The 27,390-nt window shown below is 45.0% G+C and overlaps 1 protein-coding gene across 8 annotated transcripts in view; it reads left to right on the top strand.

Annotated features, from left to right (window-relative positions):
* LOC139376548 (serine-rich coiled-coil domain-containing protein 2-like) overlaps nt 1-27,390 on the top strand; it is a 99,973-nt gene that overhangs the window by 62,268 nt on the left and 10,315 nt on the right. For 3 of the 8 annotated variants that reach the window (XM_071119269.1, XM_071119267.1, XM_071119268.1), the window contains exons 7-9: nt 2,796-2,882; nt 5,198-5,284; nt 14,283-14,408. In XM_071119269.1, the coding sequence (XP_070975370.1) occupies nt 2,796-2,882; nt 5,198-5,284; nt 14,283-14,408 (300 nt within the window). Of the gene's footprint in view, nt 1-2,795; nt 2,883-5,197; nt 5,285-14,282; nt 14,409-22,545; nt 22,634-24,291; nt 24,332-27,390 lie in introns of all 8 variants that reach the window. The other 5 variants (XM_071119273.1, XM_071119271.1, XM_071119274.1 and 2 more) reach the window with 4 other exon arrangements.

Genomic DNA, 27,390 nt, shown 5'->3' with positions numbered 1-27,390 from the left:
TGTTCAGTTAATTTCTTTGCCACATTTAAAAAAACATTTTTTTTTTACTTTAGTGCCTTATTGCAAACAGGATGCATGTTTTGAAATATTTCATTCTGTACAGGCTTCCTTCTTTTCACTCTGTCAATTAAGTTAGTATTGTGGAGTAACTGCAATGTTGTTGATCCATCCTCGGTTTTCTCCTTTGACAGCCATTTAAACTTACAGTTTTTAGGTGCCCTTTGCGAGGCATTGGAAAACGTCCCTGGTCTTTCTGGTCGAAACTGTGTTTTGAAATTCACTGCTCGACTGAAGGGACCTTACACTTGTCGGTATGTGTGAAGTACAGAGACGAGGTAGTCGTTCAAAAAGTCATGTTAAACACTAGTATTCCACACAGAGTCCATGTAACGTATGTGACTTGTTAAGCACGTTTTTGCTCTTAAATGTATTTAGGTTTGCCATAACAAGGGGTTACTGACTCAAGACATTTCAGCTTTTAATGTTTTATTCATTTGTAAAAATGTACTAAAACAATGACTTTGATATTGTGTCACTGGCCTAAACACAACGCCCCACAATCTCAATTTAACCCATTTTTTTTAAATTCAGGCTGTAACAACCAAATGTGGAATAAGTCGAGGGGTGTGAATACTTTCTGAGGGCGCTGTTGGAAATCGGATTCCATTTGGGATGCAGGTACTGTTTTGTACATATCTGTGGTGTTAAGTTGGGACATAGTATCTCAGCCAGGGAATAGGGTTCCATTTGGGATGCAGATACTGTTTTGTACATATCTGTGGTGTTAAGTTGGGACATAGTATCTCAGCCAGGGAGTTTAGGAGGAGAGTGACTGGCCACCAACATCTTCTGTGACATTTGGGGATCTTGTCCCTATGCTGTGTATAACAGTAGGCTCACTACAGTAACAACTGTTCAAAAGTAGTGCATTAAATAGGGGATAGGGTGCCATTTGAGACTATTCCAAGGACCACAGCCAGATAGCAGGGCTACTGCCCTCCTATCATTGATATATCTTTGCATCAAAACAGTGATTGTTCTTGTCCCACTGCAGTCCCGTAGGGCTATTGTCAACACTCGCATCATAGATTTACACGGCCCCATCCATGTCCCACAGATAATTATTATCTCGGTGTGACAATCTGACAGAATCAATGATGAAAGTAGCCGATTTCCCCAACGCTCCAGCCACGATATCCAAGGCTGTGGTGAGATTTCGGATGCCGCTAAAGGCTAATGCGTCTCTGTCTGCGAGGGACGGGAGATAAATGTGGTGGCGATCGGAGGCGTCTGATTTGCGCGAGGCTGTTATTGGTTGACGTGCGGCTTGTTTTCTGGCCTACTGTTGAAAGCGCCTGTGGCGAGCAACGGGGAGCCAGAAGAGGAGACAGTGAGTACATTCCAAATGGCACCCTATTCCCTCCATGGTGCACTACTTTTGACCTGGGCCCTATGACTCCTGGTCAAAAGTAGGGCACTATATAGGGAAAAGGGTGCCATTTGAAACAGCCCGACTCTGATGGGAGCTGGACTGGACACACTGACTAGACCAACGAATAAACCCCTTGTCTAAGGGTTCCATGTCACGATTGCAAATCTAATGTTCATCAGATCTCCGATCCAAAAACCTCCGAACTGAATTCCGTTCGTGGACGCTGGGCGTGTGGTCCAACTGAAAAGCAGCTTAAAGACTCCCTCCCATCTATGCTCTGGGATGACACAACCCCTGGTAGACTTTTTCGACACTGATTCCTCTCATGATGCGAAATCGTCCTCTTCTCCACAGCTCCGTCACACGTTTAGTAGCGCTAGTGGGTTGTTGAATTGTGGATCGTGTGACAATTTGTGTCAGAATAGCATTCTTGAAAGCCTGATTTGACATAAAGAGCACTTTGAATGTAGCGACTGTAGCCCATGTCATTACTCATGCACTATTTCTTCCTAACCTCTCTGTTGGTTGAAACGTTGCCATGGAAATGGCACAATCTCAATGTTAATGCAATGAGGAACGATAACCGTGCATCCCTAGACATCAAGACGTCTTAAAAGAACAATTGAAAGCAAGGAATGGTTTGGTGTAGGCATTAGGCCTATTTTGTAATTCATGTAAGAGCTTACGGCTGATCATTGGTTTCTTCATAGAAATATAAGGGATAAAAAAACAAGTTCTGTGAACTGCTATTGACTGTTATTTTTGTTCGAGCTGCTATTAAAAAAGAGGGTTATAGAAAAAGGCCATTGTCGTGGTAGGAACATACGGAAATCTCTGACGTCACTCTTTTCATCTTCACGGCTCTATCAAACTGAGGGTGTTCTCTAAAAATGGCCCCTGTCACTGTGTTAAATTGCACTTGATGCCTTCAAACTGCTGGCCCTCGCTGGCTCACTGAGCAGTGTGTGAGCACTCTGAGTGCTTTTGTTAGCTTGACACGCTAAAACCACTCCTGGCATCGTTTGGCCCGACCAGGGGGTGGATTGAAGGCGGTAGGAGATTTGGAGAGTTAATTCAGTTCAGTGTGTAAGAGTCACGAAGATACAAAACGCAGCTATGATAATGTTGGGTTACAGTTCCTGTTGTTGGCGAGCCAGCCTTTAGCCTTCTGTTATAAGCCCTGCCACAGCCAAACACTGGCTCTTTATACCAAAAAAAAGAGTGCTCAAAGGTATATGGTAGTTGGCCAACATGAATATGACATTCTAGTCATATTTAACAGACACGCTCTCTCTGACATCTGAGTTAGCCGGCAATCCACAAGCCTAATATGAGCCGTGTATGTTTTGGTGTTCTTGTATAGATGGAGGATGGTAGTGATATGGACGACACTCTGATTCTGGATACCTTGAGTCCAGAATCCAGACGGGACCCAATTCAATCTCGACAGGTAAGACCCACTGTTTAACACCGCACACACACACACATAGTAGTAGGAAGTGTACTGTCAAACAAACCCCGTGTAGACAGTGGATTATGCCCATGTTATAGATGTTTGTCCAAGGCCCTGTTTGTCCTCGTGTTTCCAGTGCCCATCTTCTGTTTGTGTTCACATGGCCTGAGCGCTTTGGTTTGTTTTCCTTTTTGCTGTTTGTGTGCATACCCTGTTTTCGTCCGCTGTACGTTCTCCATTCTCAGGTTATCTTTGTTGCCGTGTCAACTCTAGGTCTGTTTGTGTGTGTGTATGCTTGTTTGCCAGGCATATTACGTTTTTTGAACCTGGAATCCAATTTCCTGTTATTGTGTGTGTTTATTGTGCGTGTTTGCAATTGACTGTGTGTTCGGGGGAACATTTCTTCTTTTTTTAACCTTTTAATCTCTCTTGACGGAGTCAAGCAAAGGGAAGTCTATTCCTTCTCCTCTCGACATCACAATGGCCAAGTCTCAACCTCCTCCTGACCTAACCTGTAAACACTGCAAACCTGTGTACAGCTGGGCCAATGTTCTCTGGCTCTTCCAGCTTAGCCTTGCTCTCCCAGCATGTCTGTCTGTGGCAGTGGAGGGGGAGGAGGAGGGGGGAGATTAACCACCCTGAACCACAAAGACATTAAGGACCCTAACAACCTGGCAGAGCCCAAACCCACACCTCTCATCTCTATCCCTGAAAGCAAGCAGAGCCCTGCTGTACGATAGCATTGACATGGATGGTGAAGGCTCCAAAACGGGATCACCCTGAGTGCCTACCATATTCTCTAGCATGCACTGTCACACAGAGAAGGGGGCATTGGCGCCAGCAGGCATTTACAATGCATTTCTGCATTAAATTGTATAGCCATGTATACACACATTTTTTTCGGTCACGCAGGGACTGTGTGTGATTGTCTGGGCCGGAGTGCATGAAGTTTAGGGTGTCGTGGAAATGTCCTTAATTACCAAATGATGAGAGAGCAAATCACACACCAGTCAGAGTTATGCTTAATCTTCACCTTTAATAATAATTAAGCTTTTGCAATAGCATTTTGACTTTCAACAGTTCAGTATCTCTAATGAAAAGTTGAGTGGTCAACATAATGGCAAATGGGATCCTTTATAGCAAAGATCCACCCCCCCTAGACGACATGACAAACCACAGGTCTTAGGAACTTACACAAAGAAAGACTTTACTTCAGAGCGGAATATCCCCTAGCCAGACAGAGTTGGCTATAAATTATCGTTCAGTTTGGTCTCCTAAACAAAGCTCTTATCTCGTCCTTGGTACAAAATGGTACCAAGACATTACCCCCACCCTATGATATATATCAAATTGTAATTTAGATAGAACCAATTCTAAATACAACCAATCCTGGACAAACTCACGGAGAGGAGAGTGAGGCTATAGGTCAAGATAGGAGCAACAAAAGAGGGAGCATAGAATGATTCCAGACACTGCCATCCTCCTCTCCCCGATGGAAAAAGTAGGGAGTGACTGGCACACAGACACAGTGGAGCAAAAGATATGTTTACACATGACACCTTGACCTCTCCCCTCTCTGCGGCCCAAGCAACTTAGTCCTGACAGAGAACAGATAACTGCCAATGGCCACCACTATAGTACAACAAAATACATTCTTATGAGAAATAACTCATAAGCATATCATGAAAATAAAACATCCTATCTATGTTACCCAACTAATTCTGATTAATCCCCAACAAGGGACCGGGTAAGGGAGTGGGTAGCGGCCGGGCCAGAGGGAGCCTGGCTGGGCTGGGAACACATCAGAATGCAGTGTGTCTGGCTGGTCCTAGGGTTCCCGCTCTGTGTTTGACTGAGGCCCATTAAAGCTGCAGGGTACCTCCGTGGCGCTGAGCCTCTGATGTGCTGCCTTTGCCCACGGACCAAGCTTATCACTCTCTCCCATCCCGACAGGTGTTTTGGATTCTCATTCGAGGGCATGTCCCCCTCTCCGTCGTCTTCTAGCTTTCCAAACAAGCGCGCGCTCTCTCTCTCGCTCTCGCATTCACTGGCTCTCTCCAGCTCTCCCTCCTGCAGGGAGACTTCACAGCCAGGTTCATGGTTTGTGACTCTGGCCCATGATCGGCTGATCGACCTCCCCCTTATTCCGTGCTATCCTCTGGATGAATTCACAAATTGGATTCTGGCTCAGATCTTGGCAGCCCTGCGGTGGACGGGTGGAGATGAGTCAGGAATAGAAATGTGTGTTTAAGGCCGTTAGGGGTCAAATAAATCCGTGCGGCTGTACTGAACTGTCTTTGTTTGTGTTATAGGTGGAGGAGCTGTTGAAGGAGGTGCAGGAGCTGAGAGAGGAGCTGAGGAGTAAAGACCGGACCATTTCTCAGCTGACCCAGCAGATGGTATGTGCTTATTATTGTACAAATGTTGACGCCGGAAGTGCAAACTCTATTTCATCGCAGTGCACTTCCGCGGCTCCGACTTCCAACCTTTCTCACCCCGTTTTCATGTCACTCTTCTAGCTAGTCGCTACCACTGTGACCCATGCGCAGTAAGTGTTGTCAAACCCTAGGATTTTACCAGCCTCTTCCAAACCCACAGCCCCTTCAGCCAGGTCACCCATTATACAAGCCAGTATTCGACGTCCATCTGTCTGAGGACGTCTAGAGATGACTTGGAAACCTGCCACTAGGGGCAACAGTGAGCGCTGTTATCTTCAAGTAGGTTTTGGTTTTTCTCGGTAAGCATCTGCCTCTGATTCCAAAGTTTGCAAGTTCGAATCCAGCAATAGAAAGTCGTTTTTTATATTTTTGTTTTAAGCCTATCCCAAACCTTTCCCTTAACCATTCAGAGTTGATGCCTAAACTTAATCTTAAACACTTTGAATTTTGACGTTTGAGAAACATGGATGAACGTCTAATTCTGACGTGAGACTGTGAGAGCATGTTGGCCACTTATAGATCCAGCCACAGAGTGACATGTCCGCTCCTAGTAAGGCTCTATAAGGCTCTCCTCTGCCATCCACTCACTGTGGGGATCATGAAGTAACTATGGGCTCCATAGGGCCAAACTGGGTCTATCCCGTGGCTGGTTCTGAGTCTGGGTGAAGACTTGAGAACTGCAGGAGCAGCTTCTCATGATACTTTGGACCTAGTGTGGGAGAGAGCTGTACTTGTTTCCATGCCTGGATGTGTCTTCCAGGGCCTGAGCCACTCCAGCTAACTGCTACTGCCCCGGAGGTAGAGTGGGAAGAGGGCTATCATTATCGGACCTGTCCTGTGTGGGTAGTGTGGCTCTTACTCTGTGGGTAGATCTGTGAAATTACACTTCACCTTGCTTGGAATAATGTCTCTCATTGTGGCTCTCTTATCCTCTCTCTCTCGCTGTTGTCAGTTTCTCTGTCTCTCTCTCTACACTGAGTATTGAAAACAGCTCTTTCCATGACATACTGTAGACTGACCAGGTGAATCCAGGTAAAAGCAATGATTCCTTATTGATGTCACTTGATAAACCCACTTCAATCAGTGGAGATGAAGGGGATGATAGATATTTAAGCATTGAGAAATTTGAGACATGGGTTGTGTATGTGTGCCATTGAGGGTGACTAGACAAAATATTTAAGCGCTTTTGAACGGGCTGTGGTAGGTGTCAACTGCAACGCTGCTGGGTTTTTCCCGCAAAACAGTTTCCCGTGTGTATCAATAATGGCCCACCACCCAAAAGGACGTCCAGCCAACGTGACACAACTGTGGGAAGCATTGGAGTCAACATGGGCCAGCATCCCTGTGGAACGCTTTTTGTGTCCGTGTCAAGTTTCAACTGAACGACACGCTTGATTAGTCTGCCCCTGACCATGCAACACTTGTGAAACTCAATATTAGGAAGGTGTTCCTACCGTTTGGCAAACACTGAGTATCTTTCTCTTTTTCTCGGTCTCTCTATCTCTCTGGGATCTTTTCCAGCTCCCATGCCTGATCAAACTGAATGAAAATGAGAATGTTGAGCTTCTGTAAATGTCTTATTGATTGAGACTTACTGCTTTAATTAGACTTTTATTTATTGATTCCCCCCCCCCCACCCACACTTTGTTAATTTCATGGTGCTGTGTTGATGCTGTTTACATGTTTTTTGTTAAACTGTTTTTCACGCCTTGTGATTAACATTGCAAGAAACATTTGGAAATATAGTTTTTTCTAGTATTCTGTCATTTCCTTCTGTTGCGTCCCGAAGTAGCTACTGCATCATGTGACTCCAGACTCTGTATCATCCAGTTATTTACCAGCATCATTTCAAGTACCCTGAAATCTACCTTTTACATGACCATATCACAGATATGCTATTTAAGTTGAATGATCTACCTTCTGTTTTGATATCATCTTCTCTCTACAACCCTACTTCAAGCTGTGCATTCTTATTGTTAGGGGGTGGATCAGCATTAATATTGCAGATGGATTGTGGCTTCCATCAGTATAATTGTCTGCATCATTTCCAATCCTCTTTTTTTAATTTTTTTTAATTTTATTTTATTTTTTGTTGTTGTAACTATGTAAAATATATACAGTGCCTTGCGAAAGTATTCGGCCCCCTTGAACTTTGCGACCTTTGCCACATTTCAGGCTTCAAACATAAAGATATAAAACTGTATTTTTTTGTGAAGAATCAACAACAAGTGGGACACAATCATGAAGTGAAATGACATTTATTCGATATTTCAAACTTTTTTAACAAATCAAATACTGAAAAATTGGGCGTGCAAAATTATTCAGCCCCTTTAAGTTAATACTTTGTAGCGCCACCTTTTGCTGCGATTACAGCTGTAAGTCGCTTGGGGTATGTCTCTATCAGTTTTGCACATCGAGAGACTGAAATGTTTTCCCATTCCTCCTTGCAAAACAGCTCGAGCTCAGTGAGGTTGGATGGAGAGCATTTGTGAACAGCAGTTTTCAGTTCTTTCCACAGATTCTCAATTGGATTCAGGTCTGGACTTTGACTTGGCCATTCTAACACCTGGATATGTTTATTTTTGAACCATTCCATTGTAGATTTTGCTTTATGTTTTGGATCATTGTCTTGTTGGAAGACAAATCTCCATCCCAGTCTCAGGTCTTTTGCAGACTACATCAGGTTTTCTTCCAGAATGGTCCTGTATTTGGCTCCATCCATCTTCCCATCAATTTTAACCATCTTCCCTGTCCCTGCTGAAGAAAAGCAGGCCCAAACCATGATGCTGCCACCACCATGTTTGACAGTGGGGATGGTGTGTTCAGCTGTGTTGTTTTTACGCCAAACATAACGTTTTGCATTGTTGCCAAAAAGTTCAATTTTGGTTTCATCTGACCAGAGCACCTTCTTCCACATGTTTGGTGTGTCTCCCAGGTGGCTTGTGGCAAACTTTAAACAACACTTTTTCTGGATATCTTTAAGAAATGGCTTTCTTCTTGCCACTCTTCCATAAAGGCCAGATTTGTGCAATATACGACTGATTGTTGTCCTATGGACAGAGTCTCGCACCTCAGCTGTAGATCTCTGCAGTTCATCCAGAGTGATCATGGGCCTCTTGGCTGCATCTCTGATCAGTCTTCTCCTTGTATGAGCTGAAAGTTTACAGGGACGGCCAGGTCTTGTTAGATTTGCAGTGGTCTGATACTCCTTCCATTTCAATATTATCGCTTGCACAGTGCTCCTTGGGATGTTTAAAGCTTGGGAAATCTTTTTGTATCCAAATCCGGCTTTCACAACAGTACCTCGGACCTGCCTGGTGTGTTCCTTGTTCTTCATGATGCTCTCTGCGCTTTTAACGGACCTTTGAGACTATCACAGTGCAGGTGCATTTATACGGAGACTTGATTACACACAGGTGGATTGTATTTATCATCATTAGTCATTTAGGTCAACATTGGATCATTCAGAGATCCTCACTGAACTTCTGGAGAGAGTTTGCTGCACTGAAAGTAAAGGGGCTGAATAATTTTGCACGCCCAATTTTTCAGTTTTTGATTTGTTAAAAAAGTTTGAAATATCCAATAAATGTCGTTCCACTTCATGATTGTGTCCCACTTGTTGTTGATTCTTCACAAAAAAATACAGTTTTATATCTTTATGTTTAAAGCCTGAAATGTGGCAAAAGGTCGCAAAGTTCAAGGGGGCCGAATACTTTCGCAAGGCACTGTATTTTCCCCTAACCCTACCATACCTCCCCTAATTGGAGTAAACTAATGGACAACTTTATTTTATTTTATTGAATATCCGAGACATACAATATACTTGCAGTGAAGCCGCTCAACAACTACACCATACCAGTCATCCAACAGACTCCGATTCAGAGCGACACACAGAAGTATCCAGGGTCAACGCCCTGCTCAAGGGCACCTCGACAGATGTCCCACCAGGCCAAAAAAACGGAGACCCGGACTCTCCAAGACCCCCCCACAGTTCCCCAATAGCTGTCCCTCAACCATTCGAGACCCCCCCCCCCCCCCCCCCCCCAGAAAAAAATAAATGCAATGAATTCCAATCCCCACCCCCAAGAACCCCCCAAAGCATCAACAACCACGAAAATAAACTAAAGAGAAAAAAGAAAACAGCAAACAACAATGCAAGAAAAAAAAAAAGGACATCAAGGACAACTAAAATCCTAACAGCAACGCCAACTGTATATGTTTGAATGCATGTCTGACACTATTACATACGTGTGTGTGTGTGTGTGTGTATATTCATGTGTACAAACACCTGCACGGCATCAGCCTCAGGCAAACCGGCATTAACTGAAAAAAAACGCTACTCCTCAGTGTCAGTCAAACTTTTTTTATTATGTTTTATTTTTGACTTTTACCATCATTCTATCTCCCGCACAGCAACTCCACTCCCACTTGTTTCCAATTGCACATCCTAACCCTAAGCCCATCCCACCTATCTCTACTGGCCACCCTCTTCGGAATTCTACTCAACATGTATATCTTTCAACTATTCCGTGAGATTTAACATATAATTCCAATCTGTCTAATCGAATGTAATCCCACAAATTGCGACAACTCTTAGGCTTCTACTTCCTGCTTTAACATACTATATACATTTTATGGACACAGTTTACAATAGTTATCTTTTGTTTGTTTTTAGTCCCATCCTTCAGCTCCACTCAACCCCTCCCATCTATCTCAGAACACATGCAGTTTTTATTTCTATTTGCCATATATCTTTCAACTGTGCTGTGATGTTTCACAAAGTTCTGAACATTTCTATTCAACCTATTGTAAATTTAAAGACACAATAACTCTTGTCAAAAAAATGTATTATTAACCGATTTGACGATGACTTTTTAAATCACCCAGCAGTGCTATTTGCAGAGTTCGCTCCAGGTAAATGTTGCCATTCCTGAACCTTCGACCAAAAACAAGCTACATATGGACAGTACCAAAACAAATGATCTAAGGATTCTGTCTCCTCACAGCAAAATCTGCAGAGCTGGGATGATTGTATTCCCTATATACAGTGCCTTTGGAAAGTATTAAGAGTTTCTCCACATTTTGTTGCAGCCTTATTCTAAAATGTGTGAAATTGTTTTTTGCCCCTGATGAATCGAAACACAATACACCATAATTATAATGCAAAGCTATAAGCTTGGCACACCTGTATTTGGGGAGTTTCTCCCATTCTTCTCTACAGTTCTGTCAGGTTGGATGGGGAGTGTTTGCTGCACAGCTATTTTCATGTCTCTCCAGAGATGTTCAAATCTGGGCTCTGGCTGGGCCCCTCAAGGACATTCAGAAACTTGTCCCGAAGCCACTCCTGCATTGTCTTAGCTGTGCTTATGAGACACCTTTGCTATGAGACTCAAAATTGAGGTCAGCTGCATCCTGTTTCCATTGATCATTCTTGATGTTTCTACAACTTGATTGGAGTCCACCTGTGGTACGTTCAATTGATTGGAAATTATTTGGAAAGGCACACACCTGTCTAAATATGGTCCCTGAGTTGACGGTGCATGTCAGAGCAAAAACCAAGCCATAAGGTCGAAGGAATTGTCTGTAGAGCTCCGAGACAGGATTGCGTCGAGGCACAAATCTGGGGAAGCGTTTCAAAAGATGTCTGCAGCATTGAAGGTCCCCAAGAACATAGTGGCCTCCATACTTAAATGGAAGAAGTTTGGAATCACCAAAACTCTTCCTAGAGCTGGCCTCCTTGCCAACTGAACAATCTGAGGAGAAGGGCTTTGGTCGAGGAGGTGAACAAGAACCCAATGGTCACTCTGACAGAGCTCCAGAGTTCCTCTGTGGAGATAGGAGATTCTTCCAGAAGGACAACCATCTCTGCAGCATTCCAACAATCATGCCTTTATGATAGAGTGGACAGATGGAAGATACTCCTCAGTAAATGACACCCGCTTGGAGTTTGCCAAAAGGTACTTAAAGGACTCTGACCATGAATCAAGACTTTCTGGTGTGATGAAATCAATTGAGTCTTTTGCCTGAATGCCAAGCGTCACATCTGGAGGAAACCTGGCACCATCCCTACGGTGAAGCATGGTGGTGGCAGCATGGTGGTGGCAGCATCATGTTGTGGGGTTGTTTTTCAGCGGCAGGGACTGGGAGACTAGTCAGGATCGAGGCGAAGATGAACAGCGCAAAGATCAGAGATCCTTGGTGAAAACCTGCTCCTGAGCACTCAGGACCTCAGAATGGGGTGAAGGTTCACTTTCCAACAGGACAACGACCCTAAGCACACAGCCAAGACAACACAGGAGTGGCGTCGGGACAAGTCCCAATGTCCTTGAGTGGTCCAGCCAGAGCCCGAACTTGAACCCGATCCAACAACTCTGGAGAGGCCTGAAAATGGCTGAGCAGCGACGCTCCCCATCCAACCTGACAGAGCTTGAGAGGATCTGCAGAGAAGAATGGGAGAAACTCCTCAAATACAGGTATGCCAAGTTTCTAGCGTCATACCCAAGAAGACTCAAAGCTGTAATCGCTGCCAAAGGTGCTTCAACAAAGTACTGAATAAAGGGTCTGAATACTTATGTTTCCGTTTTTTAATTTTAATAAATTTGCAAAAATAACAACAGTTTTTGCTTTGTCATTATAGGGTACTGTGTGTAGATTAAGGGGGGGGGGGGGGGGGTGTTGTAAGGTTGTAATGTAACAAAATGTGGAAAATATCGAGTGGTCTGAATACTTTCCGAATGTCTAAAAAGTAAGTTATAATTTCTTCTGTCCTGATTTTAAAAGCCATGCATTCCTAGCAACAAAGTTCCATAGACCATTTATTGATACATGATTTAAGGCTAATATTCTTTATTACTAGAATCAGCCTGGATGCATGATTCAGGCCCAGAAGAGCTGTTGAGGCAGCAGTGGATATTTCATTACACAGCTCTCTCTTTCCTGCTAATTTCACCTTTTTGATGTTGAACCAGCTTCTCAAACAACAGAGCACTGTTTTTATTTCACGGAATCATGTTGGAATCCTGTTGGTGTATTTCAGCATGCCATAGCTGATATGCTTTATGACTGGAATCAGCCCGGATGCATGATTCCAGGTCCAGAGGAGCTGTGGAGGCAACAGGGGGATTCATTATTATTTCTTCACCACAGGAACACACCTCTCTCTCGCTCTCTTACTCTCTCTCCTGCTAATATCACATTTGAAGTTGAACTAGCGTATCGATCAAAATAGAGCAATGTTTTATTTCAGGGACTCATCCTCCTGTTGGTAGTATGCAGACACAACGGGGAGTTGGAGCCTGGACAGACCCTGATTTGGTAGGGCTTGTAGTCCTCTCCTTTACAATAACACGTACACTGTTTTAATAGTTCAATCATTTCTGGGAGTGTTTCCACCCTCGACGCTAAGCGCCACAGTGATTGAAACGTTGCTATTCATTGTGGGAGCATTCAAACACTTGCACCTCATACTGTAGGGCAGCGGCGTCAAACTCATTCCATGGAGGGCCTTTTGTCCTCTTTTTATTATTTGTGTCCGATTTTAAGACCTCCACGACCAGGTGAGAGGAGTTCCTAACTGATCAATGCCCTTAATTGATCAATCAAGTGCAAGTGAAAACTGGCACCCCCTTGGCCCTCCACGGACTGAGTTTGATACCCGTGCCGTAGTGTCTCTGATGTGCATACTCTCTTTACTGTTTGTGAAAGGGTTTGCTTTTGTGAAAGCATATGGCTGTTTTAAGATGGCCATGTTGTATGGTGCTTTCAGTCCTCCCACTAGCTTTAAGAGTGGAGCGTCCGTCAGTCTCTGCTTGCATTTCCTGGAGTCTATAAGCCCTCGAGGCCTATAATTGTTTGCGCAGGTAATTGTATGCATGTAATCAGAACGATGAGAGTGACGTATGGGGATGAAAGGTTGTGTGTGTGTGTGTGTGTGTGTTTTAAAAAGAGCCTTGGGGTTTTGAAGAATGCTTGAAAGAGTACAAACAAAGCTAGTCTGTCTGGTCCTAGAATAGGTAATGGAAGATGAGGGAGCCCTAAGAGAACACTGCTACCGTACCGGTACATGATGATTTAGAGTGGCTGTGGCTTCGGCGTCTCAACTGTCCTCTGTGTGTGCCGTCTGTGTGTTAGTCTGCATCTGCTTTTGTGTGTGTGTGTGTGTGTGTGTGTGTGTGTGTCATACTCGGGCCACAGCCAAAGGCCACCCTTGCTCTCCTCTCCTCTGAGGTTGTGAGATGGAGAACATTGCAGGGTTTCATTTGTCTTCTGGGCTATGGGGTGTTTTCTTTGGGTAATAAAAGGGCTGTTGTTGCAGGCTTGTTTCGAGTGGGGGGCCAGTGGCCATTGCAGAAGTGTTCATACTGCTCATTGCTCCTGAGTGTCCCTGGCCTAAACAGAGGGCTAGAGACCGGCATAGTATGAGCGTACACAATGAAGCAGACACTCATTGCAGTTTATGGCCTTGTTACACTTCTACTATAAATGTTATGAAATGTTCTGTCCTCTCACATTTAGTTTTTAGGATATTCTATATGATCGCTCATATTTTATTCTAGCCCTGATTTGGGTGTTTGTTTGTCATCTTGTCCCCAACACCCTGGTCATTAAAGAAGTACTCCGACAGATAATTACGATTTTAGGAATCTTAAACTGAGTAGTTGTAATTAAAAATGTTTATTTACACACATGCAATCAACTCAAAACACACACTGCACCGGCAACTTTTCTTGGCAACTCAATTCAGTTTGCAAAGAACCAACAGGCCTACATGATTGACCTGAATGATATTGTATTGGTATCTGTGTGTAGCTTCAACTGAATGACTCTCTTGAATAGGCGACCCCTGAAACTCCATTCAGAACTAACAAACAACATGATTGAACTGAATGACAGTGTGTTAGTGTCTATGTGAAGTTTCAACTGAATGACGTGTGTGTGTGTGTGTCTCTCTCTTGATTAGGCTGTTCCTGTCAAGGCCACGAGATGCCACTGCCAGCAGTACAGTCCACCTGGAAGAGATGTGGAAAGAGTGACGGTGACCTACCATGACAAGGCCACACAGACTCCACCATGGAGGGGCCATGCTGTGAGTGCTGCTTCCTGTATGTCTCAGAGAGAGAGAGAGCGAGTGTCCATCCCACTGTCATGTCCTGGTCATATTTACTGTTGGGCACTTGACTTTTGACAGTTTTTTTGTTGGATTCTCACAGTGCAAGTGTTCTTTATTCCGAGTCATAGCTCTGTAGGAGCTGTGAAACATTTATAGCCGTTTTAAAGCTCTATAACATATACGGTACCTTCGGCAGTATTCAGACCTATTGACTTTTCCCACATTTTGTTACAACTTTATTTAAAAATGTATTACATAGTTGTTTCCCCTCAATCTACACACAATGACGAAGCAAAAACTGTTTTTTAGAAACATTTTCTTAAACTGAAATATCACATTTACATTATTATTCAGACCCTTTACTCAGTACTTTGTTGACGTACCTTTTGTAGAGATTGTAGATGACGCTAAAAGCTTGGCACACCTGTATTTGATGTTATTCCCATTTCGCTCAGCAGAGCGCCTCAAGCTCTCAGGTTGGATGGGGAGCATTGCTGCGCAGCTATTTTCAGGTCTCTCTAAAGATGTTCGATCGGGTATAAGTCCGGGCTCTGGCTGGGGCCACTCAAGGACATTCAGACACTTGTCCCGCAGCCACTCATGTGTTGTCTTGGCTGTGTGCTTAGGGTTGTTGCCCTGTTGGAAGGTGAATCTTTGCCCCAGTCTGAGGTCCTGAGCTCTCTGCAGCAGGTTTTCATCAAAGATTTGCCTTTATTTGGCTTCGTTCATCATTGCCTTGATCCTGACTAGACTCCCAGGCCCTGCCACTGAAAAACATCTCCACAGCATGATGCTGCCACCACCATGCTTCACCGTAGGGATGATAACCAGGTTTCCTCCAGACGTGACGCTTGGCATTGAGGCCAAATAGTTAAATTTTGGTTTCATCAGACTTGTTTCTCTTGGTCTGAGAGTCTTTTGGTGCCTTTTGACAAACTCCAAGCGGGCTGTCATGTGCCTTTCACTGAAGAGTGGCTTCTGTCTGGCCACTCTACCATAAAGGCCTGATTGGTGGGGTGCTGCAGAAATGGATGTCCTTCTGGAAGGTTCTCCCATCTCCACAGAGGAACTCTGGAGCTCTGTCAGATTGACCATCGGCTTCTTGACCAAGGCCCTTCTCCGAATGCTCAGTTTGGCAGGGCGGCCAGCTCTGGTAAGAGTTTGGTGGTTCTTCCTTTTAAGAATGATGGAGGCCACTGTGTTCTTTGACCTACAATGCTGCAGAATTTTTTTTGTACCCTTTCTCAGATCTGTGCCTCAACATAATCCTGTCTTGGAGCTCTACGGACAATTCCTTTGACCTCATGGCTTGATTTTTGCTCTGACATGCACTGTCAACTCTGAGACCTTATATAGACAGATGTGCGCCTTTCCAAATCATGTCCAATCAATTGAATTTACCTCAAGTAGATTCCAATCAAGTCGTAGAAACATCTCAAGGATGAGCAATGGAAACAGGATGCAGCTGAGCTCAATTTTGAGTCTCATAGCAAAGGGTCTGAATAAAAATCCCCAAACCTGTTTTTACGTTGTCGTTATGCGGTATTGTGTGTAGCTTGCTGAGGATTTATTTTTATTTAATACATTTTAGAATAAGGCTGTAATGTAACAAAATATGGAAAAAGTCAAGGGGTCTGAATAGTTTCCCGAAGGCACTGTATAACTTTATACTGTAGCTGCTGGAGGACCCCTAATAGTGACTTAGCTAGGTAGGTGTCGTCTTTTTACTCTGACAGCCAGCGCTCTGGTCAAGCCAAGCAGCCAAGAGTCTGCCACTTGGACAGACAGCATGTTCCAACAGTAAGGCAGCCTGGGGGCCTGTTGGAGCAGGATGTTGCGTGGGCTGAACAATGCCAGTTTAGAGGGATGACTGGGCCCATGGGCCCCCCCCTTGCTCCTGTCTCCTAAGCAGGCTGCCAGTGTGTTTGGCTGCGTAGTGGCCTGCCTGTCTGGTACACTACTGCTATCTTTCTGTGTTCTCTGATGAAACAGGGCCTCAGCCCTCCCTGGGCAGCCTGGGCAGCATAAATCACAGGACTATCACTAATGACAAACAATAATGCATATCCAGGGGGTTAGCTGCCCTTTAGTTTGCCTGGCCCAAATAAACCAAGGGCACCGGCAATAACATGGAAATCGATTTTGCACGCCGCTAGCCGCCCCGTGATGGACAGGCTTGTTGGGTTAGGCAGCGGATTTAGATTTAAAAAGAAGGCTCCGCTTGAAATATGCGCTCCAGTAACGCAGCACAGGGGTCTCATTTTTACACCTTGCCAAAGGACACCAGCATATCAGCATATACCGGTGAGAGGCGCCATGAGGTGGGCGGCAGGGAGGCATGGTGCTCAATCATAGACACCCACACCTGGTGGCGGCGCACTTCTGGTCACTTTTGTATCCCGCCATGATTTGGATTCATTCACCCGCCTGCTTTGCGGTTTTGGAATAAGGTGTGGATGGGAAACTGTAGGAAAATTGGTTCGGTTCAGATTTACAGCTTGGGTTTGTACTTCACCTGAAGAAGGTAATGGACAAGTTGTACCTGGTTGTGTGCAGGGAGTGGGGTGATGGAGGGGACGGGGGGTGGGCTTTGGTGCTGGGACTAGGGCAGGAAACATGCGTTTCCGGGGTGCAAGAGGAGATAAGTGGACGGGCGAGGCTGTGGTGGCGTTCACCAAGGCACATACCTTACGCCACTCTAATTTGAATTCGCCAGCGTTCAGATGTTCAGACACACAAGTGCCCATCAGCAAACAGATAAGTCAGGTGCCACCGAAATGAAAGCCTTTCCCGTCGTCTTTAATTGTTTCTCCTTTGTATCTAACCGCTGCAGTTTTGTTTGAAGGGGAAACGTGATAGCCCTGACATTTCATTTTTCAGTTATGAGGGAAACGGTGACAATATTCTCCCCGCTGTCTCGAGATAAGGAAAGTGTAGCGTCTGAGCGTCAGCACACAAACAAACAATCAATCAAGCAAGCTGACAGAGGCATAATGACAGTGGCTTGAGAGTATCTCTGTCTCAAAGGCACGGGATTCCTCACACCATGCTCTCTCTTAGTGCTGAACTCCAATCATAGTATTTCTAGCTCAAATCCATCTAATTGTATTTGTCACATGCTTTGTAGACAACCTGTGTGGACTAACAGGGAAATGCGGGCCCTTCCCAACAATGCAGAGAGAGAAAATTGTAATAACACGTAATAATACAAATAATTATAAATGCAGACTAGCAGCAGTGTACGTGAAGAGTCAATGAAGATAGTTTACCAAATAGGACTATTTAGCAGAATTATGGCTAGGGGGTAGAAGCTGTTCATGGTCCTGTTGGTTCCAGACTTTTTTAGGGTCATCCGCTGACACTGCCTGGTATAGAGGTCCTGGCTGACAGGGAGCTCGGCCCCAGTGATGCACTACCCTCTGTAGCGCCTTGCGGTCGGATGCCAAGCAGTTGCCATACCAAGTGGTGATGCAGCCAGTCAAGATGCTCTCAATGTTGCAGCTGTAGAACTTTTTGGAGGATCTGAGGGCCCATGCCAAATCTTTTCAGTCCACTTAAGGGGAAGAGGTGTTGTTCCCGCTTGACGACTGTGTTGTTGTGTGTGGACACCGAGGAACTTGAAGCTCTCAAACCGCCCTGTCAATGTGAATGGGGGTGTGCTCGGCCCTCCGTTTCCTGTAGTCCACGATCAGCTCCATTTTGTCTTGCTAATGTTGAGGGAGAGGTTGTTGTCCTGGCACCCCACTGCCAGATCTCTGATTGTCGTCGGTGGTCAGGCCTACCACCACTTCCGTATTGGGTACTTCCTGTTTGAGTTTTTGCTTGTAAGCAGGAATCCAGAGGATAGAGTTATGGTCAGATTTGCCAAATTGAGATTGAGGGAGAGCTTTGTATGCATCTCTGTGTGTGTGGAGTATAGGTGATCTAGAGTTGTTCTGCCTCTAGCTGCACAGGTTACATGCTTGAAGAAATTTGGTAAGACATATTTCAGTTTTCCTGCATTAAAATCGCCGTCCACTTGGCGCGTCGTTTTTGATTGGACAGGCATTAAGGTATTCAGTTACTGTTCGATTGAACGTTAGAATGGGAAAACTTAAGCGATTGAGTGTGTGGTATGATCATCCTGTGCCAGGCGCACCGGTTCCAGTCTCTCAGAAATGGCCGGCCTCCTGGGCTTTTCACACAACAGTGTCTAGGGTTTACGGGGAATGGCGCGACAAAGAAAAGCAGCATTAGTTCATGGCCCCATTCTGCCTGGTGGCAACGGTATATGCTGCTGGTGGTGGTGTAATGGTGTGGGTAATGTTTTCCTGGCACACTTTAGGTCCCTTGATACCAATTGAGCAATGTTTCCATGCCCCAAAGAATTCAGTCTGTTCTGTAGCAATCTTCATTCAAATCGAGGTTAGTGATCGCTGTTCCGAAATCCAGAAGCTCTTTTCATTACAGGAAACAATGGCATAAACATTATGTACAGAAAAGTTCAGATCAGCGCAAATAAACACACAATATAACGGAATTGGCCAGGAGCCCGTAAAACGGTGGCTATCCATTTCAGCCACATTCTAAAATGTGTCTTTGGTTCCCTCTGTGAAACTGTCTCTCCCGCATCCCCGCGTGACAGGCTTGATGGACCAATGGAAATGACAAGATTGTCTTTGCGGTGTGTGTGATGTCACAAAGTCAAGTCGGTATACTGCCTATCAGGCTGTATGTATTCAGAAACGCAAGGGAAAATGTTCCTCATTGTCACAGCTACACCGGTTTACCATGGTAACGGTTTTTAGAGCAATAAGGTTTTTTCTCCCTAAGAAAAGCCGATCCCTAGCGGATTAGTCACAGTCCTACTAATCGATACTGATAAATGGAACAGGAAACCGTGTCTTGGAGAAATACTGATGGTGTGTTAAAGAGAAAGAGTGACAAAAGAGGGGGAGGGTTGAGAGAGGCGACATTGTAATGAGCTCGAGAAATGATGCTGTCTATCCAGACTGCAGAGAAACTGGCATCAACCATAATGAGCACAATTGATCTGTAGTGTCAGTTCACAAATAACGCTTCCCTACCCCCCCCAAAGCAAAGGTAAACTCAACACCCAACCAATCCCCTCTCACTGAGCCTCTTGCAGCTTCAATAACAGTACCTATCACTGTCATGTCAGGTAGCTATGAGTTTAGAGGTGACTCTAGTCTACATTTCTCATCTTCCTCCCCCATGTCAAATCACTCCCTGGCAGGTGCGTCTGAACCGGTGGAGGGTGAGTGTGATTGTATTGTACAGGGAGACATCGCAGGCACCCTGTCTGGGGATGGACTGAGAGACGAGTGGCGTCACATTAGTGTGGGTGTAGCAATGGGGGAATAGGCTGGTGGCTGCACCCCATCCCAGCATATTTTCTCAGTTTGAGGCGCTGGAGAAATGTCCATCTCAACTAATCCCCCCCCCCCCCCCCCCCCCCCAGTCTCCCTGGTCCTCATGTCTGAGTGTCCTGTGTTTGAGAGTATGGTGCTCTAAGCTACAGTGCCTTCAGGAATTATTCATACCCCTTGACTTATTCCACATGTTGTTGTTACAGCCTAAATTCAAAATGGATTACATGTATATTTTCCCACCCATCTACACACAATACTCCGTAATGACAGAGTGAAATACAGAAATCTCATTTACCGAAGTATTCACACACCTCTGCTAATATGCTCCAAATTGAGCTCAGGTGCATCTAATTACCTTTGATCACCCTTGTCAATACAACTTGATGGTAGTCCACCTGTGGCACATTCAGTTGTTTGAACATGATTTAGAAAGAAACACCTGTCAATAGAAGTTCCCACAGTTGACAGAGCAAAAACTAGACCATGAAGTCCAAGGAACTGGAGCTACCGGGCAAGAAGGACCTTGGTCCGGGAGGTGACCAAGAACCCAATGATCACTCTAACAGAACTACAGAGTTCCTATGCTGAGATGGGCTAACCTGCCAGAAGGACAACCGTCTCTACAGCACTTTACAAATCTGGGCTTTATAGGAAATGCCAGATGGATGCCACTCCAGAGAAAAAGGCACATGACAGCATGCTTGGAGTTTGAGGCATGTGAAGAAAAAAAAAGGCGTGTGAAAGACTCTGAGAGCATAAAGGCAAAAGATTCTGAATGCAAAGCGCTATGTTTTGAGAAAATAATGCACAGCTCATCCCCTGTGTAACACCATCCCTACCGTGAAGCATGGTGGTGGTAGCAGCATGCTATAGGGGATGCTTTTCAGCAGCAGGGACTGTGAGACTGGTAAGGATAGAGGGAACAATGAATGGAGCCAAATGAAGGCAAATCATTGAGAATGTGCCTGAGTGCAAATGACCTTAAACTGGGGCAAAGATTTGCGTTCCAACAGGACAATGACCCCTAGCATTCAGTCAAAAGCAATGCTGGAATGGCTTCAGAACAAGAATGTGAAAGACCTTGAGTGACCCAGCCAAAGCCCAGACTTGAATTCCATTTTTAAAAATCTGTGGAAAGACTGCTATTCACCGCTGTTCCCCATCTACCTTAATAGAGCTTGAGAAAATCTGCAAGGAAGAAAGGAGAATATCCCCAATTCAGATGTGCAAAGCTGATACAGACATACCCAAGACGACTCAAAGCTGTAATCGCCGCCAAAGGGGCTTATACAAAGTATCGACTCAGGGGTGTGAATACTTATGCAAATTAGATTTCTATACTGAAATAAAATATAAACGTAACGTGTTTGTTTCATGAGCTGAAATAAAAGATCCCAGAAATGTTCCATAATCACAAAAAGCGTATTTCTCAATAATGTTGTGAAAACATTTAGTTACATCCCTGTTTGTGAGCATTTCTCTGATGCCAAGATAATCCATCCACTTGACAGGTGTGGCTGATTAAACAGCATTATCATTACACAGGTGCACCTTGTGCTTGGGACAAAAGGCCACTCTAAAATGTGTAGTTTTGCCACACAACACAAAGCCACAGATGTCTCAAGTTTTGAGGGAGCGTGCAGTTGGCATGCTGACTGCAGGAATATCCACCAGAGCTGTTGCCAAAAAAATTGAATGTTAATTTCTCTACCATAAACCACTCCAATGTCGTTTTAGAGAATTTGGCAGTATGTCCTACCAGCCTCACAACCGCAGACCATGTGTAACCACGCCAGCCCAGGACCTCCACATCCGGCTTCTTCACCTGCGGGATCGTCTGAGACCAGCCACTCGGACAGCTGATGAAACAGAGTTTGCACAACCAAATAATTTCTGCACAAACTGTCAGAAAACTTCAGTGAAAGTTCATCTGCGTGCTCGTCGTCCTCACCAGGGGCTTGACCTGAGCATGTTTGGAATGCTCTGAATCAACGTGTACGGCGGCGTGTTCCAGTTTCCTCCAATATCCAGCAACTTCACACAGACATTGAAGAGGAGTGGGACAAAACTCCACAGGCCACAATCAACAGCCTGATCAACTCTACGCGAAGGAGATTTGTTGTGCTGCATGGGGCAAATGGTGGTCATACTGACTGGTTTTCTGATCCACACCCCTACTTTTTTTAAATATATTGTTTTTAAAGGTATGTGTTACCAACAGATGCAATCTGTATTCCCAGTCATGTCAAATTGTCAAATCCATAGATTAGGGCCTAATGAATTCATTTCAATTTACTGATTATCTTATATGAACTTAACGCAGTAAAATCTCGTTGCATGTTGCGTTTTATTTTTGTTCAGTGTATATTTCATTTTCAATATATATTTTTTACTTTGTCATGTTATAGGGTATTTGTACATTTAATTATTAATCCATTTTGAATTCAGGCTGTAAGACAACAATGGAATAAGCCAAAGGGTATAAATACCTTTCTGAAGACACTGTAGGTCTTTACTGACACACTTGCACGCGTGCGCGCACACACACACACACACACACCAATCCATGATCCTTAGATGCCAGGACACCTCTGTTCCTCTTAAGATGCCATCCCTGTGTGTGACTGGAGACCAATCACTCACTTACCGACTCCACGGAGGGATGGCTGGGTTCGATCCTCTCTGTCTATCTCTCTGTTCTCTGGTGTGTGTTATTTCCTCTGGTGTTTGTCTTCTCACAGGGTGTTCTGCCTGCTCCTTTCCTCTCTCCCTGGCAGCGCTCTCACCAGGGGACCCTGCGGGCATGCATGCCCCACCACAGCAGACAGAGTGAGTCCCTAACAGTGCCCCCCACCTCATCCCTACCCCTCGCCACCCATACCCTATAGAGCCTTGCATCTGTGTCCCCATGCCATTACCCTGCCTCCCTGCTTCAGTCCCTAGAGTCTTAGAGCATAATGCTGACTGGCTACACCCAGACAATCAAGCAAGTGCAAATTCTCTTTCTCCCTTCTAGTTATCATTTTCTATCCTCTCCAGTTAGCTCTCGTTTTGCTGCCTCAATTGGTCATGGATTTGTTTTCTCTGTTGCTCGCTACATGTCGGCATCGCAACCCACTTTTCTAGTTTTCAAACTGGCTGACATGTCGAAAGGCTCTTCCAGTCCGATACTTGACCTGTAGAGCAGACTTGAGACCCACAATCTGCCTTGGTAGTAATCTCTCGAGCACCCACTGTTATTGTGTAGCCATGGCGTTTTCATTGTAAGAACTCTCTGAAAAGTCTTAAGTGCTCCAGTCTCCTCACTAGTCTCTTTTTAAATGCAATCAAAGCACAGTGACGCCTACAATATGCTGAGAAATGGGTTAAGACCAAAAAGATGGACAGATTCCGTAGAAGAGAGAAAATGACGACAAAATGGAGAGCGAGAGATGGAAAAACTCTCCGTTAATTCATTCCTTTTTGCCCTTTGATCTCCATCTGTGGGACTTGGTTAGACGCCTGTCGCCAAGGACTATGGGGCCGTATCCCTCACCTCAGGCCCAAAACTTCCCCAGCCTTTGTTTCCCTCCATCCCCTCCATCCCCTCATCCCTCTCTTCATCCCTGCCCCGAATCAGCAGTTCTCTCCGTCACGCTCGACAGAGCGGTGCCTCTTTGATCCCACACATTTCAGTCGAGCGACATTCCACGCACATCTGCTAATGAGTGAATAGTTCCCTCTGTAATTGAACTCATTTTTTAATGAATTTTCTTCACCCTCCATTGGTTGAGTGATGCCATAGCTCTTTTTAGGAGCAACTGGGAACTAGAGGGAGTAACTGAAGAGGATAACTGCCGGTGACTGTGTGTGTTCTATGCATGGTAGTGTGAGTGTTCCAGGTGTTTGCGCTGTGAGTAATTGAAGACTGTCAGTGTGTCATTAGTCTCGGAAACACAGAACTAAAATTTGGAGTAATTGAGTCAGATGCTTGATTAGGTTTTGGGGGTGGAGATGTATGAGAAACGAGACTAACGAAGTCTCCACCCCCCCTTAAAGTAAACTCTCAGCCAAAGCATGGGCCAAATGTCAACTCACCCATCCGAACTTTGAAAGATACAAACACCCCTGCCGAAATTGTGATTTTGAAATGATCAGTGACAAAGTTCCTTGTTAGTCTTTGTATGCCACACTCTGTTGAAAGATGCTACAATACCTGCCTCTGTCCACGAGAGATTAGTGTGTCATTGAACGGCACAGAACACGTCTATTTCTTAATGAACATGCTTGTGTGTGTGTATGGTACACATGTACCAAACATGCCTCAGTCTCTTTGTGTAGTAAAACATACCCATGTGTGATCCATCAATTAATGAAGAATGGACTGATGACCCTCCGTCCATTCTGGACTCCTCCATCAACCTAACCTAAATCACTCTCCTCCTATTTCTCTCCCTTCTTCCTTGTTGTTTCTCTCCCTCTGCCTCTCCCACACTGACCTTGGCAAGGAGTGGAACAGCTTGTGCATTACATCAGCGATACAGCGTGGTACAGTACCCTTTCATATTTCTCCCAAACCATCCCTCTTTCCTTTTCTCTGTTCCCTCCATCTATCCCATCTGCATGATGAGGAATGCCTGGTTCTGGTCTGATGATGCCTGTATCTATCCTTTGTCTGGTGTTGTTGTCCCTCTCTGGTGCAGTTTGACCTTACAGTTCACCTGTTTGACAGGCTGCTTCTTTCCCATTGTGTTTCTATCAGGTCACCCTGCATCGCCTGCACTCTGACAACAATTCACATCTTCCTTCCTACATTCTTCACCCTCCTCCTATGCTCTCTCTCTCACGCGCTCTCTCCCTTTCTCCCTCTTTTCTCCCCGAGCCACTCCACCTCTCCCCCGACAGGTCTGGTTTTGCATCGACCACCTTTCTATATTTACTTTGTAGTTATTTAGCAGCTGCTTCTTTCCAGAGCAATTTATAATTCAGTCAGATTAGTTAATCTTTTTTTTGCCAGAAAAGCAGACTACCTACAGCAACTGATTTGACTCAATCAGTCAAATGTATTTATAAAGCCCTTTTTACATCAGCAGATGTCACAAAGTGCTTACACAGAAACCCAGCCTAAAACACCAAAGAGCAAACAATGCAGATGTAGAAGCACGGTGGCTAGGAAAAACTCCCTAGAAAGGCAGGAACCCAGGAAGAAACCTAGAGATTATAACAGAACATGGCCATTAAGGCTAGATCATTCTTCAAGATGTTCAACCGCTTATAGATGACCAGCAGGGTCAAATAATAATCCGTGGTTATCGAGGGTGCAACAGGTCAGCACCTCAGGAGTAAATGTCAGTTGGCTTTTCAAAGCCGATCATTCAGCGGTCGAGACAGCAGGTGGTGTGTGTGTGTGTGTGTGTGTGTGTGTGTGTGTGTGTGTGTGTGTGTGTGTGTGTGTGTGTGTGTGTGTGTGTGTGTGTGTGTGTGTGTGTGTGTGTGTGTGTGTGTGTGTGTGTGTGTGTGTGTGTGTGACTCTCTCAACAGCAGGTCCGGTGAAAGGTCAGGGTTCCATAGCCGCAGGCAGAACAGCAGAAACTGGATCAGCAACACGACCAGATGGACTGGGGATGGGGACAGCCAGGTGCCTTGAGGCCAGGTAGTCCTGAGGCATTGTCCTAGGGCTCAAGTTCACTGGAAGGGAAGAGAGGGAGCATACTTAAAATCACACAGGACACCAGATAAGACAGGCGAAATACACCAGACAGGGCCAACCAGGCAGGATATAACCCCACCCATTTTTCCAAAGCACAGCCCCCACACCACTAGAGGGATATCAACAGACCACTAACTTACTACCCTGAGAAAAGGCGGAGTATAGCCCATTAAGATCTCCCCCACCACACGAGCCCGATGGGGGTGCAAGACCGTATAGGAAGATAACATCAGTGACTCAACCCACTTAAGTGGAGTGTAGCGAATAAAGCCTGGCAAGACTTGATGTATCCTGCCTAGGGAAGGCATGGGAGAGCACCAGCAAGCCAGTGACTCAGCCCCCGTAGTAGTGTCAGAGGCAGAGAATCCAAGTGGAGAGAGGGGAGCAGGGCAGGCAAAGACGGCAAGGGTGGTTCATCACTCCAGTGCCTTGCCGTTCACCTTCGCACCCCTGGGCTAGAATACACTCAATCATAGGACCTACTGAAGAGATGAGTCTTCAGTAAAAACTTCAAGGTTGAGACTGAGTAAAACCTTAATCAGCCCTAGCCTTAACAGGATGCCAAGGCTAGCACTGGAGTAATAGGATACCTTTTGGGCAGTTCTAATCAATATTCTAGCATCCGTATTTAGCACTAACTGAAATTTATTTAGTGCTTTATCCGGGTAGCCGGAAAGTAGAGCATTGCAGTTGTCTAATCGTGAAGTGAGAAAATCATGGGTGAGCTTTTCTGCGTCATTTTTAGTTGTTTTTTTTGCAATGTTATAAAGATGGGGGAAAAAGCTACTCTTGAAATATTTGTGATGTGTTTGTCAAAAGTGAGATCAGGGTGCAGAGTTAACACTGAGATCCTTCAGGGTGTATTAAAAAAAAAAAAAGACTACAACCAAAGAGATTGTCAGATCTCTTTTGTCCGAATATAATAATAAAATGTGCCGCCATCCATGTCTGAAACGCCATGTTTCATCGAAATGTACAGTTGTGTGTCATCTGCACAGCAGTGAAAGTTGACATTGTGTTTCCAAATGACCTCATCAAAAGCTAGCATAATATTGAAAACAATAGTGGTCCTAAAATGCAACCTTGAGGAACACCGAAACTTGTCAGAGGACAAACCATCCACAGAGACAAACTGATATATTTGCGACCAGATACGATCTAAACCAGGCAAGAACTTATCCGCATAAAAAAATTAATTGAACATATCTCTATGGCCTTCATTGGCAATAAAATTATTTGCATGGTTCCATATGTTATTTTTGTGGTGAATGCATGGGAAGTTGATAGATGGAACCGATCCACAAATGTATATTCTTTCCCCCATGTCTCGTCATCCGTCAGACTCCATTATGGTCTGAAAGTGTATTTTCCCCCTCTCCTTTTTATTATAATTTTAATTAGTATTGAAGTCCTGTGTGCTCGTTGGAAATTGCTTGTGGGTATCCATTGTCATTATTCGAATGTGTTTGGAGTCAATTCAGACGTGCAAGAATTAAAATAAAATTAGCGGAGCTGAGCAGTATTTGCAACCTCAGTGATCGGGTGGAGAGGTGATGAATGCAGAGAGCGAGACGGTGGGAGTGGATGAGTGGAAAGCTCTGGTTTGGCAGTAGAGCGGTACTATCCATCCCCCCACCCACCCACGCATGCACTTGTGTCCCTCTCTGGCTTTGAGGGGAAGGCAAGGTGATTCCCTCCTTGAAACACCTGCTGGGCTTTATAAACCAGGCTCCCCTTCTCTCCATTGCTGCGATGGGCTCAAGAAAGCTTTGTCACCTGTCGTTGCCACAACCTAATCCCCTTGAGTTGTCATCCATTATTTATGAAGCCTCGTTCCAGGGGCCAGATCCCTCCCCCCTTTCAGTCAGTCTGCAGACTACTAAAGGGGCCAGGGGCC

Source organism: Oncorhynchus clarkii, chromosome 20 (genome assembly GCF_045791955.1).
Source record: "Oncorhynchus clarkii lewisi isolate Uvic-CL-2024 chromosome 20, UVic_Ocla_1.0, whole genome shotgun sequence".
Classification (NCBI taxonomy): domain Eukaryota; kingdom Metazoa; phylum Chordata; class Actinopteri; order Salmoniformes; family Salmonidae; genus Oncorhynchus; species Oncorhynchus clarkii.
This window is presented reverse-complemented; position numbering and strand designations above follow the sequence as displayed.